Genomic DNA, 19,168 nt, shown 5'->3' with positions numbered 1-19,168 from the left:
GTCTGAATTCTCCCTCACATGACTTAACAGTGGATACTTCTAAACTGGTTTTTAATCTGGCTGTGTCCAGTGTAGTTTCATTTGTAAACACCAGATCAAACCAGGTTATGACCCACTTCAGGCATATCTCTTATTAAATCAGGAGTATTGGCTGAATGGATGGGATCACGTTAATTCATCTGCAGCCCGAGGGAAGTTCAAAGCTGGAGAAATTGACTGTTGGGGCTCATCTGATAACAGGCAAAGGACTTGCAAATGACATTTGTAATAGCTGATTTCCAGCAATTTCTGCAGAACAGGATAGGGGACTTAAAACGGGAGTTAGGCTGTCAGCTGTGAGTAACCCTGTTATCAAGATAGCATCTTAAAAAGCAAATGTGTATGGGAGGTGCAAACTCAAGTAAAAACTTCTGGATCTGCAGTGGAACCTGGAAAATCATGTCTTAGAAAGACACTGTTGAGCTTCCTTTATTCCTTATAAATCAAGTAGATTATTTTTAGCACATCCTTTGTGGAAAACTGGAAGAAAAAGCTCATTTTATTTCTCTGTTGATCAACATCCTGCACATAATATCCACTGCAGTTAATATTTCTTAAATAATATCAAACAGTATTTATATGATTAAAAAAACTGAAGGACAGGTCTCCTGTGTAAGTGTTCTGGGAAGAACAGGTATTTTCCAGGAAGGGAGCTGCAGGTGGTCTCTGTAAAAGTGCACCCAAGGATTATTTAGAGGTGTATAGAGGCATGATGGGTGAAAAAGATGGACATTATAACATTTTTTGGCCTTCTGAGGCATCTAAATCAGATTTCTCTAGGAGAAGAGGCTCGCAGAAAAACTTTGTAAATGTTGTTTTACAAAAATGAAAAATATTCCAAGCCATTATATGTGTGTAGGTGAATTATCTTTTAGGAGTGAGAAGTGTAGAAAATGTTATCTGCACACACAGAGTGTCAGTAAAACCTTTATTCAGGGTTCTTGCACACTTGGCTGTGGTATCCTTGTAAGCAGAGTGGTGCCTCAGCTGAATTACAGGATTCAGAGGAAAAAAATGTGGATTTTCATATAAAGGAGGAGTCCTGCAAGCAGCCCTGAGGTAATTGGGAAGCTGGAGGCCTCCCCTAAGGGAATGCTACTGCTCTGAATGACTCATTTCACCTCAAATTAAATTACAAAAGTGTTCCAAACTTTTAGATACCCAGGTGGCATAAGGAGGGAATTAACACTTGGCAAGAAAACCTTGGCATTGTGGCTCTGATGAAAAGGATTCTTGCAGAGGAAACTTCACCTTGTGTATCAGGAAGGACCTGGTTAAAGAGATGAGTGACTTGCAGGGAAATTGTTTTTATGTGGGATCAACCAGTTATTTTTGAAGTTTAGCCAAGGAGGCTGAGCACAACACGGTTACTTGAGTCAGTTACTGAGTGATGAAATTTCTGCCATATCTGTCAGGATTCAGTGTGTAACAAAGTATATATAAAAATCTTTTATCTTCCTGGTTAGTGGCTGGTTCTGACTGGATAGGGCACAATTTGTTTCTGGGGAGACAGACCTTGAACAGGCAATATTTGCTTTTCAACCCTTGGTTTTACTTTCAAAACTAACTCTGTAAGGCTGCTTTTTGCTTCCTTATTCTTTGTGACAAAGTTTCAGACATTGTGATACAGTAACCAATGTAATACCTGTTGAGATCTGTTTATTTTTTACTATTTTCATTTTTTTATCCAAATTTTACCAAAAGCAGTGGTGGTATATTCAGTTGTTTCATTAAATACTCCTATTAGCCAGAGCCACTCCCAGCTCTGTTTTGGGTTGTTTTTTCACACTTTTGAAACTGTTGTTTCTTATAATACAAAAGCTTTCTATAAAATCCTGGTGGTTGTGAAAATACTTTTCTTACTGGTCTTAGAAGTGCTGATGTTAGCACCTAGTCACTGCTGCTGAAGTGATAAATATTATTTTTATTAATGATAGAAATTGGACTGTGTTTAGAGTAATTTAGTATTAACTCTGTGATGAAATGTTTGAGCTGGTGTGAGTATTAAGCCAGCTAAAATTGGAGCGCTTGGGTTTATAAGTGAGGCCTCTGCCTCCAGAAAATGTTGTTGGGTGGAGAAATAATCTTAAATATTTACCCTTGAGTGGTGTTTTTATGGAAGAACCAGCAAATATTATGGAAGAAACTTGTGTAACCTTGAGTTTTAGTGTCACTCATACCCTGTTTTTTCTACTTGTAGAAATCAAATTCATCCTCTGTTTTTAATGCCTTTTCCCCTCATTTTTATTTGCTCTGTTTCTGCAGTTGCACTTGGGTTGCATCCAGTGGGATGCTGGGATTTTTTGGGCTGGGTTTTTTGGTCAGTTCTGTGTGTGATGCCATGGTGTGACAGAGAGTTGAACAACTATAAAAACCCCTTATTTTGCCTCATAATTTTTGTGGGCAGATGAATTCTCTGATGTTTTGCTGATGGCTGGCTCAGGGTGGTGTAACCTCTCAAATCAGGCCCTTTGGAATGACAAACCACAAACTCAGCTGCAAATAATGTCATTTACAGCCAGCTCTTCACAGACCTGCAGCACATTCTTTGCCACCAGCCTGATAATATCTAAACTTGATCTTCCAACTCATCATATTAAAAGCTGTGTTCTCAACAATAAATATGTGAGCCCAAGAGGTGATGGAGTAATTGCCAGCACTGTACTTTTGATTATAGCAAAGCTTCTAAACACTTTGAGAATGAGGTGTGAGCACCTGCTGAAGGAGCAGCCTGCTGTGGCACTTTGTAAAGGGATTTTCTTCTGTGGCCAGGAGCCTTTTGTGGCAGATGAATACATTGAACGACTGGCATGGAGAACACCTGGGGGAGGTTCCAGAGGTGGAGAAGCTTTCGATCCCAAAAGGTAAAAAAAACCAATCAAATTGCACAATGGTCAAAGTGGATTTATCTCTGATTGTGCTGTTTTATTCCACATATATTCTATATATTTATTCCACACAAACCTGTATGTAGTGGTAAATGGTAAGTGCTGTGTGTCCAAGATTTTTATATGGGAAAATTGTTAACATTTGTGTCCATGAGCCAATTATTCAGGACTAATTATTCAGTAATGAGTAGGGAAAGTCACTTTCTGATTGAGACCTTTTGAATGAAGGAGAATTGGTATTGTTTCTACTTGCAAGACAGTTGCTGGATTCAAGCAAAATATCACTGCTATGACAGTTAAGCCAATTGAATGAGTTCCTTACTTTAGTTTCCTGAGCTGCCTTGTTTTAAGACACAATAATTTGTAAATAAAAGGCACAAAAAGGTAGAACAGCAAGAGAGGCAGCTCTGGGGATGAGATCTCATGATAAACTGATCTGACTGACTAAAATGTCAGCAAATTCACCTGACACAGTCAAAGGACATTTCTTCTGGAGCACTCTGCCTCTTTGGAGGCATCTGAGGAGAGAAAGGATGTTGTTGAATTTCTAGCAAAATGCTGAACTCTTGACATTCAGTCTGAGGCCTGCATCCTCTGCAGAGCTTTAGGTGTGATGGAAGCAGGAAGAAGCCTGGAAATGCACAACATTATTCCCTGGAGCTCTTTCCCTGTGCTTGTGCCCAGTGTATACATTAGGGTGGTTCATGATTTGCACAAATTCCTACTTAATTTAACAGATTTTCTGTCGTTCTGCTGGTTTGCTTGTGTGAACTTCTGCGAGGCACTTCCATATTTTTCAGAACAAGCAAGCAAAACCTGCAACAATAAATATTTTTCTTGTGGAATCTTCTAGTATTGGGCAGGGAGCCAAAATTAATATTGAAAAAGAGACAGATTTTGGTATCTATTTTTTTTCTTTTCTGTTTTCTGTTAGAAAGAGTATTGGAGTCTGTATTTCTCTTCTGAAAACCTGACCAGCAGCTGCCTCTTCTGCTTCTTTCCTTTCTAAATATATTGAGCAGTGCTGCTGAATTAAGTGAAGAGTTGCCACAAGACCTGTTTAAAAAACAAACCCCAGCCTGAATCAGTTTGTTAAAATTAATAGAGAGTGCCTGCATTTCTCTAGGCTTTTGTTGGAAAGAATGCTTTGTGTCACTGTTGTTTAAATTTGATTTTCAATGTACTTCTGTAAACTCAGATGTGTTCCTTGTAGCTTTCTGTGAAATCTGCTGCAATTGTGCAGATTGCTCTTGGGCTTCTGGCAAGCAGGGAGTGAGAGAGGAGTCACCAACATTTGCCTCAGTCCAGTTTTCTTTAAGTTGTGCCCTCAAGCAACTGACTGGGCTAAAAGCCTCTTCTGACATTAAACCTGGACAGCAAAATTCTGAAATGTTTCAGATATTTTCAGTTCTTACCATGAGTTTTATGGCTGTGGAGGATCCATTCTGTGACCAGTGACTGGGATATTTAGAAAATAAGAGCTGAAAGTATGACAGAAATGGGACAGAATGGACAAAATTAATGAGAAAGGGAGAGATGTTGAGAACAGAATGAAAAGAACAGAGGGAATTCAAGAATGCATTCAGATGTGCTGTGATTGGGAGGAGTAAAATGTGAGTCTGAAAGAAAAGTTAATGATGGGAAAGGGCAGAAAAACCCTCTAAAATGGGTATAGGAAGAAGTGAAATCAGAACAACATTATGAACTTATGGCTGTATCAGTTACTTATTCATAATTACTCATTGTAATGCTGATTTCCAACTTTCCAGTGACATGTAGAGTAGAGAATATTTTTCTGCTATATCCCTTACCATGAAGGGATGTAGTGGCCTCAGCTTTTTTTCTCCATATGAAATGATTTCCAAATTATTTCCATTTTTCTTATTTAGGGAAGATGGGGATGTAGGGATTTCTGTATCTGTGGCAGAGCCACGTTCTTGAATGATTAATATTTTGGTGTGCCTCTTTCCTTTGGCCCACCATGCACAGAGTTTTTATGTTGTCATAGAGTCCTACACTAGGGTGTTGTAATTTAAAACAAAATTTTAGAAACAGAACTTTTCTAAAATATTTAATATTGTTATTATTATTAATAATAATATTTTCTAAAATATTTAAATTTATTTATTTAAATCTTCAATCTAGAAATATTTCTAAGCTGGACATGGTTAGATCAGCCTTGTATGCAAGTTGCTTTTTTTTTTTTTTTGAGGTGTTTTAAACTCTTCAGAAGATGGTATCTTTCAAACTAAAGTCTGTTTTCCTGTATTTTATTCTAAATCAGATTATTGGAAGAATTTGTAAATCATATCCAAGAATTACAGGTAATGGATGAAAGGATTCAGAGGAAGGTGGAGAAACTAGAACAACAGTGCCAGAAGGAAGCAAAGGAATTTGCCAAGAAAGTACAAGAGCTGCAGAAAAGCAACCAGGTAAATCCAAGGGGTGGAGTCAGTGGGAAGCTGTGCAAGTTTTCAAAGCATCCTGTGCTCCTTTAACCTTTCTTGGTGCAGGGTGCAGCTGTTTGATATAAGAATAAAGAGGGTTTGATGACTTTCTCCTGTCAAAGGAGGCCCATCTGCATATTTGTCCAGGTTTAGAGCAAATTTGGGGAAGAATCCCCCAGAGGAGCTCCGGTGGGAAAAGCAGATTCAATCGGCCCCTCCCCACAACTGATCCGGGAGGGAAAAAAAATACCTCCTTGGAGAAAGGTGGGAAAAACTGTTTATTAAACAATAAAACCAAAGCAATATCAAACAATGAGACCCCTTGCCACTCTAAAAGAGATGACAAACTGAGAAAAGCCCGGGTTGTAGCTCACTCAGTCTCTGATCAGTCCCTCAGTGCTGGAATTGTCTCAGGCCAGGCCCAGCCCAGTGGGCCACAGGTGCAGCTGCTGGTGCTCTCCTGGGTGTTCAGTCCAGAGCAGTTTCAAGAGGTCCAAAGAAAAAGGAAAAAAAAAACAGTCCAAGGAACTTCTTTGCCTCAGCTAGCTAAAAACTAACTAAAAATCAAAAGAAGAGCTCTGTCCCGCTGTCTGTCTGCAGACAACAACAGTCCAGGAGCAGGAATGTGGAGGAGGAGTGCAGTGTCTGAAAACAAACTGCTTCTTCTTCTCTCCCCCCTTCACTCTCTGGAACACTCTTAAAGGTGCAAAACTTATTATTCAACATAAACAGAATGAGAGGACTGGGGATAAAAGCATCATATAGTCAACCCAGGACAATGTTGCATTAAGGAGTGTTAGCAATGCTGAAAGTGAGCAGTCTTCACAATCATTTAAAGAAAAACACTAAGCTTTGTTTGGGTTGTGTGTAATTAATTAATTAACACTTCTGAGATGCAGCACCTGCATCTTCCTGAATAAAATCTTGTGTTTCCTGAAGTAGGTGGAATGGAAATCATGATTTTAGTGTCTTGTGTTCTCCAGGTTGCCTTCCAACATTTCCAAGAGCTGGATGAGCACATCAGCTATGTAGCAACTAAGGTCTGTCACCTTGGTGACCAGCTGGAGGGGGTAAACACGCCACGGCAACGGGCTGTGGAGGCTCAGAAGCTGATGAAATACTTTAATGAGTTTCTGGATGGAGAGCTGAAGTCTGATGTTTTTACAAACTCTGAAAAGGTAAGAGCTGTCAGCGGGATGAAAGCAGTTCAAAGCAATAAGCGGGACTGCCCTAATTACAAGCTGCTACCATGACTTACCATGGTCAGACTTCAAACCACTGAGTGACTGACTTGTTAAAGTTTCATTGTTCTGAAATGGAAATTAACAACACTGGGCTGCAGATTGCTGATAAAGCATTTGTATTCAGCCATGCTTAATGTGGCAATGTTGGCATTTTTCATTTTATGAAATTATCGGAGATTTGGGAAACGCTGGGAGGGCAACTTTGGAGTGCAATACAATATCTGCCTGTTCCCTTTGAACCCCTTGCCTCAGATCCATCCTGTAAAGCAGAACGTTTCTGAATGCAACTTCTTTGTGCAACTTTGCTCTGCTGGGTCAGTCCACTGGCCTTGGATACCTTTTTGTCACAGCATGCCTTTGGGCTTTGTGTAGTCCTGTGGTTATGTCTCCACCCTTGGAATTTAGAGGAACCAGGCAGGAGAACTTCAAAGAAATGTTCAAGCATTTTGTTTTTCTTGTGCTTCAAGAGTACGTTCATGAAGCAAATATAATCTGAGTGGTGTGACAAACAGAAATAAACTGAAGGAAAAAAACCCAGCTCTAAGCAAAAGGACACATTGGATTTCCCAGTGCAGTTTAAATAAAGTTGTTGCTTTGGGTTTGTTTGGGTTTTTTTAATGTATCCTGAAGAATCTTCCTTTCCTCCTTAAATTCTGTGCAGTGCTATGCTTGAAGTCAGGAAAAAAATTATAATATGTGGAAACAGCAAACACTTGATTTGTACATTCAGCAGAAAAATCTGTGCTTGAAATGTGCAGCTCATGGAAGACCTGAGAACAGGTTAATAGTCACCCCCTCCCCACTGAGCTGGAGGTGTCTCTCAGGGAAATGAAAAGCTAATCATTTTATATAGTTGTATTCCCAAGGAGTCACTTGCACAGTGCCTTTTGATTCATGGTCTGTGGATATGTGGTAATTACTGGTTGATAGCTTGCCCTAATTCAAGAGAGAGCAGAGGAAAAACTTCCCTGATTTCCAAGGGAAACAGAAAGGTTTCAGCATAAGGGAAGTTCTTCTGTGGACGGCCTTTCCCAGAGCTGCATAAATTCTTTTTTCCTAAGGAGTAACGAAACATGCATTTTACAAATATTTAATGGCAGCATGGTGAATAACAAAACATAATTTAGAGAATTGTTTTCTGCTCAAGAGGCTCAAAGAATTCAACTTTCACTTTATTTAAAAATTAACATTTCATGATACATCCTGTTGGAGAACCAGTAACATTTGGGAGATAAATAGGGTGAACCTGGAAATTTGTAAATAAATAAACCTCTGTACACCCCAGAGAATAGTAAGATATCAAATCTAGAGGAAGACAAATGTAAAGGCCCTGAGTCTTGTGCCAGTCTGCAGGGGAAGGGTGTGGGAACACAAACAAGAATTTCTGGATACAGGTTATCTTACTGGGGCTAATTTCATCCAGGTGGATTCTTGAACTTTTCCCCCTGATTTAAACAATAACTTGAAGAAGTGTTTGTAAAAGAGCCTGCCCAGACAGGAGCTGTTACATCTTAATGCATCTTTGTACTAAAAATACTTCTAAAGTACAAGATAGTAACAAACTTTCTTAATGTGAAGCCTTAGTGCTTTGTCAATGTCTTCTGATCTTCAAACTGATGGGGGTTTTAGATAATGTTTTAGAGGATGTTATGATTTTTTGTGCTCTGCCAGCCCTCACAAGTGTGGACTTTTCTTTGAGACATGGAGGGGACACTGTGAAAGGAGAGGCACAAAAAATAACATAGTACAGTTGTGTTATAATTGATACTTTTCTCAATAGTGTCTGTTCTTAAAATCTGTTGGATTCCTTTCTTTCCCTGCACTCCATTTGTTGCTTCCCACTTTCTCCCAGCCATACTGAGCAATTTCTGACTTGCCTCTGTGAAGGTTTTCCTTGCTGGCTTGTCCCTTTCTGTGCATTGTGTCTTCACCCTCTGAATCCTTATAATTTCCCTTGTGCTGCTAGCTAACCAATCTTTCTGCTGTACTGAAGATTCTTGAAGTGAGCAAATCACTCCAACACAATTAAACTGTAAAAATGGTCAGCAGCTCACTTGTTTATCATTCAATAACATTGTCCTGCTTATTATATTTACTGTTATTCTTATGTCCATTTCTCTGTTTATGTTCTGTTCTTAATATTATTTCATTTTGCCTTTTCACTTGTGCATGTTTTGTGTTAAAATTCTGTCTTGCTGTTATTTATTTCTCCATGATTTTTCATTTGTTTTTTCCCAGATACATTATAACCCTTAAGTTGTATTTTAAAAAATTAATACTTTTTTTTTGGTTTTAATGGTTTACAGAAGCCTGATTCAATTAAAAATTAAAGATGTCCGGGTTTAAGGAGAAACTGTGGAGAATTGATTTGCCATGGCCTCTCTTGTGCATAGAAAAAGTCCTGGGTTCAATAAAATCTAAGTTAGTTAACAGCTATAGTGTGAAGAGGAAACAAAGAAAATGTTGTGTTTGTGGGATTTCTTGGTTGGTTTTTTTTTTTGTTTGTTTTGATTTTGCAGCTTTGGTGAATAACTGCTAATATATGGACAATTGCACAGATCCCAGGTGTTAGGTATTAATGTTGCTGCAAGCTAATAGAAATAACTGCTCTTTCATTGGATTTGTTTGAGGAGTGTAGCAGCTTCTGCCTTAAGAGGCTATTGTAAGCTGACAGTTCAAAACATAAGCTGCTCTTAATAGTCAGAATGGATACACTTTGAGTGCCCCTATTTTTGCTGAACAACCAGCCTGGTGTGATGCCTGTGCTCTCTATTCTTACCTGTGTGTCTGCTTCTATTCTTGAAAAGTTTTAATCCAGCCTGCTCTAAGTGGTGGCAGAATAGGATTTCATTGCTTCCTTCCCTCTCACTTCAGTTCCCTGGATCATCACTAATTGGAGGAACGAGATAAACTGCAAATTCTGCATGTTCTCCATTGTGTCAGCCTATAAAGCTTTTAGTCATCAAATAATTCAGGTTGCACAAGACCTCTGAGGCCCTCAAGCCCAACCTTTCCCCCAGCACTGCCAAGGCCACCACTGACCCTGTCCCCAAGTGCCACATTCACAAGGCTTTCAGATCCCCCAGGGATGGGCACTCCACCGCTGTCCTGGGCAGCTGTGCCAGTGACAGCCCCTTCCATGAAGGATTTTTTCCTAACCTGAATCTAAACCTCCCGTGCCACAACTTGAGTCTGTTTCCGCTTGTGCTGTCCCTTGTTCTCTGGGAGCAGAGCCAAATCCCCCTGGCTGCCCCCTGGAATTTTGGGGAGTGAGAAGGTCCCTCCTGAGCCTCCTTTTCTCCAGGTTGAGCCCCCCAGCTCCCCCTGATCAGATGTGCTCCGGCTGGGTCAGGTTTGGCCCAGGCAGCACTGCTTAAATCCACTCAAGTTCAGTTGCAACCAGCTGCCTTCCCCACACTTTGGAATTTGGGTTTTCCACCATTTTGTTCAGCCTAAAGAAGCAGTCACTAAGCACTGCTTAGATGCACTTCCTGTGCTGACTGGTGGTGGAAGAATAATGGATAAAAGGTTCTGCTGCCCAGAGCAGAGCACAGATTTGCATGTTGTGTTATCTATCTATTAACTTTTGTATTCATGCAGCTATTCTTATTTTGTAGCTCTGTAATTACCTGACTTCCATCTTGATTTTTGCTTTGGACCTCAGAGTTTCTAATCCATCTTACATTTCACCTTCTTTGGGAGAATTCTCTGTTTTAATCCCCTTTTTCCCCTCTCCATGCCAAGCATGGTCATGGCTTTTTTTTGGTGTGAGCTATTTGTCCAGCCAGCTCACACACCTCCACAGACATCCCCAATGGGAACATGTAATGTGACTTTTCTTCATATTTTGACCTATATTACTTTATCTTAAAGAAAAATACCTTAAGCATCTTAAAAGTAGATATGGGAACTTGGAGGGGCTGATCTCTTCCACGGGTATGTCAATTCTCAACCAGCTTTAGAGATAGGAACTTTGTGTATGAAAATTGGACAGTGCAGGGGGAGGAAAGGAACAGCCCCAAATCAGACCTCCTTTAATGACTCTGTCATGTTTTCCTCTCACCAGATTAAAGAGGCAGCTGATATTATTCAGAAACTGCATTTGATTGCACAGGAACTGCCTTTTGACAGGTAAAAATCTATCTGAACATCTTTTTAAGAAAGCAAATCTTCGCACAGCTATGATTTTCCTGATGCTTCCCTTGTCTCCCCTTTTGGTGCTGTGCTTAGGGATTCATGGAGCTTTTGAGCTGGATTGTGTGCTTATTTCTCTCTCCTCTATTCTCAAATTTGTGTTCACGCACTCATGTTGTAGGATCATCTTTACATACACATCCTAAACTGCTTAACAGACTTTTAATGGGATAATTTTGCTTTGCTGACTTAATGCTAGATTTGAATTAGATGCTTGTAGGTTTTTAGGGATATAAAGCAGGGAACTTTTCTGTCGTCTTTGTGCTGCATGTTTTCATTTTTAAGCAGAGTGCCTGCTGTTCATGATCCAGGATGCCTGTGATTTCTCATGTGATGTGGATTTGAATTTAATCATGCTATTTTTTTGTTGTTGTTAACAGGTTTTCTGAAGTAAAATCAAAGATAGCAAGTAAGTTATCTATCCAGTTCAATCCATATTGCTGTATTTGAATTGTTAAAGATGATTAAAGAAGTAAGCAATACTGTCAGTATTACAGTTTTTGCCTGATGGGTTTTTGTTGTTATCCCCTTTTCTCTCCAGGTAAGTACCATGATTTAGAGTGCCAGTTAATTCAAGAGTTTACCAGTGCTCAGCGCAGAGGAGAAATCTCCAGGATGAGAGAAGTAGCAGCAGTTTTGCTTCACTTTAAGGTAAAAGCTGAGGGGCTTAATTTAAATATTTGAATAAAATCAACCCACGGCACAATAAGTGCCTGTTTTGAGTGAAGGTATTTGTGTGGGCAAACCCTCATGTCAAGATGATGTGTCACTTCAGGACTGAGGTGTTCAATCTGAAATCAAGTGCAGGGGAATAAAGGAGAGAGATGAGGGGGATTGGGGGCAGCATCAGTGGGGAACATTCTGAGATAATCTTTTCTTGCATCGGTGTGACCTGACTTTCTTGCTTGAGAAAGAATGTTGAAACTTGAGGTGTAGATGCATGTAGAGTGGTGCTAAGTGGAGTTATGTTAGATATGTAAGAAAATGGGTTTGGAAAAGTCTGTGCTTTGAATGAATTCTGTTTGAGGTTTTTTTTTTTTTTAATTAACTTTTTCACAAGCATTGTATTTCCTTGATTTTGTTTTTCACTGAAAACATGAACACCCTGCTCTAACACTGTTTTGCTCCTTCCACAGGGCTATTCCCACTGTGTTGATGTGTACATAAAACAGTGTCAGGAGGTAATGCACTTTGTTTTACATAATTTCTTTATTTATATTACATTTTTGATTTATTTAGTCCTATAGGTTGTTGGAAATATATTCTAAAATGTGCTTCTCAATCCCTAGGGTGCATTCCTGAGGAATGATGTCTTTGAAGATGCAGCCATTCTCTGCCAGAGAGTGAATAAGCAAGTTGGAGAAATCTTCAGCAATCCAGAGACCGTGCTAGCCAAACTCATTCAAAATATATTTGAAGTTAAACTTCAGGTATTTCAAAATTTAACAGGTTGAAGTTCATTGAGGAGCCTCTTAATAAAAAAATATTTTATCTAGTGATAGCAATTAATGAGAATTTAAAGTATTTGTAATCTTTGTATAAGGGTGTAGAATCAATTCATTGCTCTGTAACAATTAGGACAGATAATCAAACCCATATCAAATAAATCTCCTTGAGCTCTGAATACAGGGTGACTGCAAATACTCAAACTCAATATGTAAAATTATTAGGGAATTGCTGTGTTCGTTGGGTAATTCATGAGATGTCATACATGAGTTTGATTTCTTCTCTATGCCCCCTTCCAAGAATATGTCAGGAAAAGAACATGCACATTTTGTATCTTTAATTTGCTCATTCTTGGATTTGGGTGTTGTGTGTGAGGTTAGCATTGAATAAGTGAAAATTATTTATGTTGTGAGTACTGTCTTGCAGCTAATGCAATATTTATGAAAATCTAGAATAATTGAAAATACTAAGTTTTTCATCCTGCAAATACACTCACTTAAGTTCTTAAAGTCAGCAGCATGACTTTGCTTGCAAAAATCAATTTCCCAGTAGATGTTGTTCTCATAGTGTAGAGATTGAGCTTGTGTTTCACCCCCAATTTTGTGTGTCAGTTTTGAATTAGTATTTTATACTAAATTATATTTTTGTTCAAATATTCCATGATAAGAAGGCTCTAGGCTTGTATCTGCTTTATGTATGTATTATGATAAGCAAATATGTAACCATGTCCTTTGCCTTGTCCACTGCAGAAATGCTCTGAGGCCTCTGGTGCTTTTGGTTCTTAAAGTGAGGGGATTTTGTGTTATTTGGTCAGACATATTTTCAAAGCCATCTATCTTTTGTCTTTGCTTCACACATTACTGTTTTGTATTATTAAATCATTCTCTTCTACAAGTGTTTACCCCCCTCTGTGGATAATACAGGAAGAGTAAATTAGAGATGCAAAGCCAAAGGAAAGATGAATTTCCTTTAAGATCTACACTTTACAGGAAATTCCATATAATCTAGGAAGTAGTGAGTATTTCATTTGGTTGTCAGTTGATCTTCTAACAGATATTCCAAATTTTGCAGAGTTATGTGAAGGATCAGCTGGAAGAACACAGGAAGTCAGATGCAGAACAATATCTTAAAAACCTCTATGATCTATATACAAGGTATGTATACATCAATGATGAAATTATTGGATTGGAGCTATTGGAAAATAAACAGATTTATTGTCAAGGAAAAGGAGCCAAAAATGTAAACTTCTCATAAAAGCTGTGAATTTTTTTTTGTCTATTAACCTTTACAATGATGGGTTTCCTAAGGAAAATTCAAAATGGCCATTATTATTTTCAATGGGTATTATTGTGATCTTCAAGAGTAATTTTAAAACTGTGCAAAAGCCAGTCCTCCCCATCTCACTGGCAACTTGATTGCAGTGGTGCTGTGTGTAATTAAACATGAATTATGTGAAATTCTTTACTTAAATGTGAAACTGCTCCAAGTCTTAATCACCATCAGGGTTCTGTTGTGCTGTGTACTTTACAAACGTGTAATGCTGTAATTCATCCACATTCAACCTTTTCCTCCCCTTCCCTTCTTTGTTTCTTTTGCATAAAGAACCACTAATCTGTCAAGCAAATTGATGGAATTTAACTTGGGTACTGATAAGCAGACTTTCTTGTCTAAGCTTATCAAGGCCATTTTCATTTCCTACTTGGAGAATTACATTGAGGTGGAAATTGGTTATTTGAAAAGTAGGAGTGCAATGATTCTGCAGCGCTATTATGATTCCAAAAACCACCAGAAGAGGTCCATTGGCACTGGAGGGTAAGTTCCTTTGGGGAAGTTTGATAATTTTGAAGTGGAAGGGAGGTGGTGAGGGGAGAAAAGCTGTATTTGCCATGTCAGATGCACAGTGATGAACTGCCAAAGACCTACAGCCTTTTATTATTTGCTTTCAATTTATGTTCTGCTCAAAAGTGTGTTGCTCTCAGTACATGTGAAATGTACTCAGTGCATGGTATTTGTACATACTGGAAATGAAAAATACCAGTTAAACCTATGTTTCAACTTAGGATCCAGATCCACAAAAGGACTGAAGCAAAACTAAGGTACCTAAAGCATGTATATGTGTGTATCTAAAAGCATACATTTTTTTTCACCTGCCCAGGTCTTGTGGTCCCCTCCCAAGACCTAGGAAGGGGAAAAGACCATAGCAATGTCAGTGAGAAAGCTCTTAGTGAGCCCAGAAGATGCAATGGACTTAGAGAAAGGTAAAACAAGACTTCATTATCCTCAGGGTAGAAAAACTAATGCAGGAGTAGTGAGAAGTGGGATAGGAAGTATCAAAACTTGTGTGAAGCAGAGGTGCTAAGGCTACTGCACCTTTCAAAGAGCTGCTGGGTTCAGTGTGGCAGGAATGAGGAATGATATGGAGAAAGCAGCAGTGAAGTAATTAAAAAATAAAGCAAAGATGAAAATTTAATTTTCTTGGGGAAAATTAAATTTATTGTGGTGCGTAACTGTATGGGTTGTTTTATGCATGGAAATGTGTCGAAGCATGCTTGACTAAATAAAGAACTGCTGAGATCATGGATGAGGATGAGAGGATTTGTGGGTGTGGATGAGATAGGAAGCTCTCATTAGTGTTTGGAAGGTGACAGAGAGGATGGAGGTTAAATCTGTCCAGAGAGCAGAAGTGCTGCAGGATTCCAGTGAAATCACTCATCCCACAGGGGAATGAACAGCTGCTCCCATGTGTGAATGTGCCATTCCAGAACACAGTTGACCATGGAATCAGAGGTGGTAGTTTTGCATTTACTGCCAATTTTTGTTTTTAAAGCTTGCAAGACTTGTCTTAATGCTTGCACATCCTAAACTGTGTCTTGGGTCCTGTTTTTTGAGTTAACAACTAAAAGAACCTGAATTGTTGTTGAGTTTGGGTGCCAAAATTTCCACCTGGTGAAATCTTCTTGGGGTCTGTCTTTGTTCCAGTATTCAAGACCTCAAAGAGAGACTAAGGCAACGAACAAACTTACCCCTGGGGCCAAGCATTGACACACATGGGGAAACTTTCCTGTCCCAAGAAGTGGTGGTTAACCTTTTGCAAGAAACCAAGCAAGCTTTTGAAAGATGTCACAGGGTAAGTTTGCTTCCTGTCACCTCCCGTAGTGGTATCATTTTGTGTGTGAGATTAAATCTTGAGCTTAAGTTTTTGGTTGAGGTGTGATAGGAAGGCTGTTGTAAATTTTGAAAGAAAAATTTGTAAAAATTTGTAATTTTTTGGTTGTTGTAAATCTGGAAAAGATAGGATATTTCAATTGTCTCCTGTGTTTTTCATGGAAATGGAGCCACAGTGGAGGCTGAGGGTTTGTTTTTCCATGTGGATCTGGTTGTAATTTGTGAGTATTAGGATTAGGAAGAAGTGGGGATGGTTAAACCTACTGGCTGCATTGATTTTCTTACTAAATTAGCCCCAAAACCTGAGAAACATCTAGTGTTGCTTTCTTTCCCTGCTTTAAAAATACACTGAATAGTTCAACAGTTGTTTTCCTGCCTCAAGTGTAATTTCTTCTTACATTAGTGAATGATCACCAATAAAATGCTGAGAGGAATAGTCTTAAACATTATTTACCTTTGTAACCCTCTACAGTTCTTTAAATGCTTCAGTCTAACGTAAAAAAGGCATTTTACTTCTGATTAAATTGCTGGTTTTACTGCCTGTCAATCATATTTGTGTGGTACTTGGTGTAAATGAAAACCCTTGAAATTTAATTGCAGACTTAAATGTGATTTTTTTTTATTAGCTAAACACACTGATTTCTAGGAAATTTTAATTCCTTTAACATTCTCAATGAGCTTATGGCAGAAAAACTTCAGATATTTAAATGTTTTAATATTTTGTAAATTGAGTGGTGCCAAAGACAGACCAGGGTACAGACTTTACCTGCACACCCTTGGGATCATCACCTTCCTCAGGTGAGAATCAGTGCTCTAAGGCAAGCAGGTGGATCATTATTTTTCTCAACATCATAGTTGCTAGAAGCAGTTGTTAAATTCATGATATAAACTGTTTTGTTTTTTTTTCCACATGTGCACAACCTTTTGTTTCTGCCTTTCTGTTGGGATCAGATTTAATATAAATTATTTTAGAAGAATTCTATTTGAGTGGAAACCCCAATGGATCTTGGCACATAAGGAGATTTCTAGAATGAGGATTTTAGAATTTAGGGGTTTGTGGACAAAGCAACTCACTGTGCAAAAGATAAGTTAGTCCCTGGCTAACTAATTGTGGTATTTATGTCACATAACAGATGTGTGCAGGGTTCTGCCAGCTGTGACTGCTTCAGGAAAAATAAATTGGTAATTTTGATGTAGCCATATATTGAAACATTTCCCTGTTTGGGAACCTCTGTTGTTGGGTTTTTGAGTTTTTTCGGGGGGAAATACAGCAGAAATATTTGTGAGTGTTGTGTAAATTACCTGCAGTTGCAGTAGTAATCTTTCTTCCTTGAAGCTTTATAAAAGTCTTCACCTAATTCCTTAGGAACCAAAGCTGTTTTTCTTGGGTACAAAAGCCCTGTCACGTTTTTCTTTAGAAAAGGGATTTACTGACAGGTTGCTGTCCAAAATCCCATGTTGCTTACAGCTCATCAAAGTCCAGATGCTGAGTGTAAATGTGGCCATTGCTGCATTTAATAAAAGTGTTCATGCTCCATTGACTCCAGCTGAACTGTGCTAAATGTGGCCCAGCTTCAGCTGCATTATTTTTGCTGCAGTGCTAAGAGAACACAAACTGGAGCTCCAGCTAACCCAGTGTCCTGCTCCTCACTGTGGCCAGTGCCAGGAGAGTGGTAAAAGAATAAAAAATACAGGGTAGGCATAGAATAATCACTTCTGTATGCATTTTCCAGCATCCAGTGGTGTGCAGGTTAGGCAGTTCTGAGACTGCATCTGGAAAACTGTTGTAAGGACTATTAATTAATTAATATTTATTATTATTATTATCATCATCTGTTAATGCTTTTATTTGTAGCATCTTCTGGCACCTTCAGTTTACTTGTAAATGCTGAGGAGTTTATTGCTATTACAGTCAGTTCTTGAATAATTCTCTGTATGGGTACTTTTCATTTTGAGTAAAATTCCAATTATTCTGGAGTACTTGTTACATTTTAAGCTTATCCCCTATGCAATATCCAATAAACTTTCAAATCTATGTAGAACTGACCTTTAGGATATTTTTTTTTCTTTTTCTTTAAAGCTCTCTGATCCCTCTGACTTACCCAAGAATGCTTTCAGAATTTTTTCTATGCTTGTAGAGTTCTTATGTACTGAACACATCGATTATGCATTAGAAACAGGCCTTGCTGGTGAGTACAGAATTTCCTGAGCATTTCATCTCCTTGGCCTTTCTGTGCAGATGATCTTTGCTGTGCCTTATTGATTGGCCTTGTTCAGGATGTGTTGGTTAAATTAAATCTGGTTTGTGTGTTTGGGGGTTGACATTTAATGGTTTCTAAAGTGTAACTTTCATTTGGGGAATTGATGTACAGATGGAAACGTGCTTCTGTCTTTAGAAACATTTTTATCACAGAAGCTGGGACATCAGCATTCCCTGCCTCTGTATTCTGTGTCATAACAGGAGAGTATTTTTGTATTAAATCATAATATTTATAGAAATTCCATGCTTGTTTGTATATTTGTGTGCTTAGAGTGACAGTAAATAAGAAAACTGCTTGTTTAAAGAAGTTAAAATCTTGACAGCGAGAACCTGTCTTGTGAGAGAGCATCAAACTCACATTCTGAAGGAGTTTTTAAATTGACTGCTCTGTTTTGCCATCAGAAATGTTACCAATAAAGTATTTCTTATGCTTGTTACCAATATAGCTATGAGAAGAATTCTATATATGGCACCGTGGTAAATTTTTGAAACTCTAAGCCTGTGATTTAAGCATTCATGGAAAAAATCTGCATATTTAAAAAGTCATCATGCTAATTATAAGAACTGCATATCATTACAATTCTAATGAAACCTCCTTTGCTTCAGGCATTCCCTCTTCTGATTCAAAGAATGCAAATCTTTATTTCTTGGATGTTGTCCACCAGGCCAATACAATTTTCCATTTATTTGACAAGCAGTTCAATGATCATCTGATGCCACTGATCAGGTACCTTTGTTTTGATTAACATTTCCTCTGGTCTTTTTTTTTTTTTTTGGTGAAGAAAACAAATTTTTCATTTCTCATATTTATTAAGAGGAGTTTATGCTTGGAGTAGTTATTGTGGGAGGGGGAAGAAGGGAAGTTTAAAGAAATTGGTTCCTTTGGACACAAATGGGAGAGGGTGAGCTCCAGGAATACTGAGAGGAAGGAAAAACATGTTGCTCCATGGAGATTTTGTTGCTGCATTCCAGGTGGGACTAAAGGGGGTTTGTGGCTGTGCCCTTTTCCTGCTGGGGTGAGAAATCTTCACTAGATCCTGTTGGAAGCAGCAAACGCAGCAGACAAATTAATTTTGATGTTTTAATACTGTCACACATCTTCTGTACTGTTGCAGCTCTTCTCCTAAATTATCTGAATGCCTTCAGAAGAAAAAGGACATCATAGAACAAATGGAAGTGAAGCTGGATATGGGCATTGATAGGCAAGTAGAGATTAAAACTTTCTCTTAATCTTTTTTTTTAAACCACACCTTTGTGATATATGTTAACTTTTAAGCATGAATTATTCCTCGACTCAAAATTGATATTTTAATTTTTTTTTTAACAGATAAACATCCATTATTGTGCACAGGAAATTTAGATTTTTTTTGTGTCTAGAGGGTCATGTTTTCCATGGCAGATTTCTGACCCAAAAATGCTTCTGGCAGGATGTTTTAAAGGATTTTCCTTATGTTGAAAGAGTGCAATAATTCACTGTTACCTTAT

At 38.4% G+C, this 19,168-nt stretch overlaps 1 protein-coding gene across 3 annotated transcripts in view; it reads left to right on the top strand.

Annotated features, from left to right (window-relative positions):
* The window catches only part of EXOC5 (exocyst complex component 5), a 28,596-nt gene that overhangs the window by 1,807 nt on the left and 7,621 nt on the right, over window positions 1–19,168 (top strand). The window contains exons 2-16 of one of the 3 annotated variants that reach the window (XM_063159709.1): window positions 2,812–2,903; window positions 5,212–5,359; window positions 6,358–6,552; window positions 10,685–10,749; window positions 11,193–11,221; window positions 11,354–11,463; window positions 11,949–11,993; window positions 12,102–12,242; window positions 13,330–13,412; window positions 13,861–14,070; window positions 14,319–14,354; window positions 15,238–15,385; window positions 17,504–17,612; window positions 18,290–18,410; window positions 18,799–18,885. In XM_063159709.1, coding sequence (XP_063015779.1) covers window positions 2,812–2,903; window positions 5,212–5,359; window positions 6,358–6,552; window positions 10,685–10,749; window positions 11,193–11,221; window positions 11,354–11,463; window positions 11,949–11,993; window positions 12,102–12,242; window positions 13,330–13,412; window positions 13,861–14,070; window positions 14,319–14,354; window positions 15,238–15,385; window positions 17,504–17,612; window positions 18,290–18,410; window positions 18,799–18,885 — 1,619 coding nt within the window. Of the gene's footprint in view, window positions 1–2,739; window positions 2,904–5,211; window positions 5,360–6,357; window positions 6,553–10,684; window positions 10,750–11,192; window positions 11,222–11,353; window positions 11,464–11,948; window positions 11,994–12,101; window positions 12,243–13,329; window positions 13,413–13,860; window positions 14,071–14,318; window positions 14,355–15,237; window positions 15,386–17,503; window positions 17,613–18,289; window positions 18,411–18,798; window positions 18,886–19,168 lie in introns of those variants that run through there. The other 2 variants (XM_063159708.1, XM_063159710.1) reach the window with 2 other exon arrangements.

The sequence above is a fragment of the Melospiza melodia genome, chromosome 6, assembly GCF_035770615.1.
Source record: "Melospiza melodia melodia isolate bMelMel2 chromosome 6, bMelMel2.pri, whole genome shotgun sequence".
NCBI classification, from domain to species: Eukaryota; Metazoa; Chordata; class Aves; order Passeriformes; family Passerellidae; genus Melospiza; species Melospiza melodia.
This window is presented reverse-complemented; position numbering and strand designations above follow the sequence as displayed.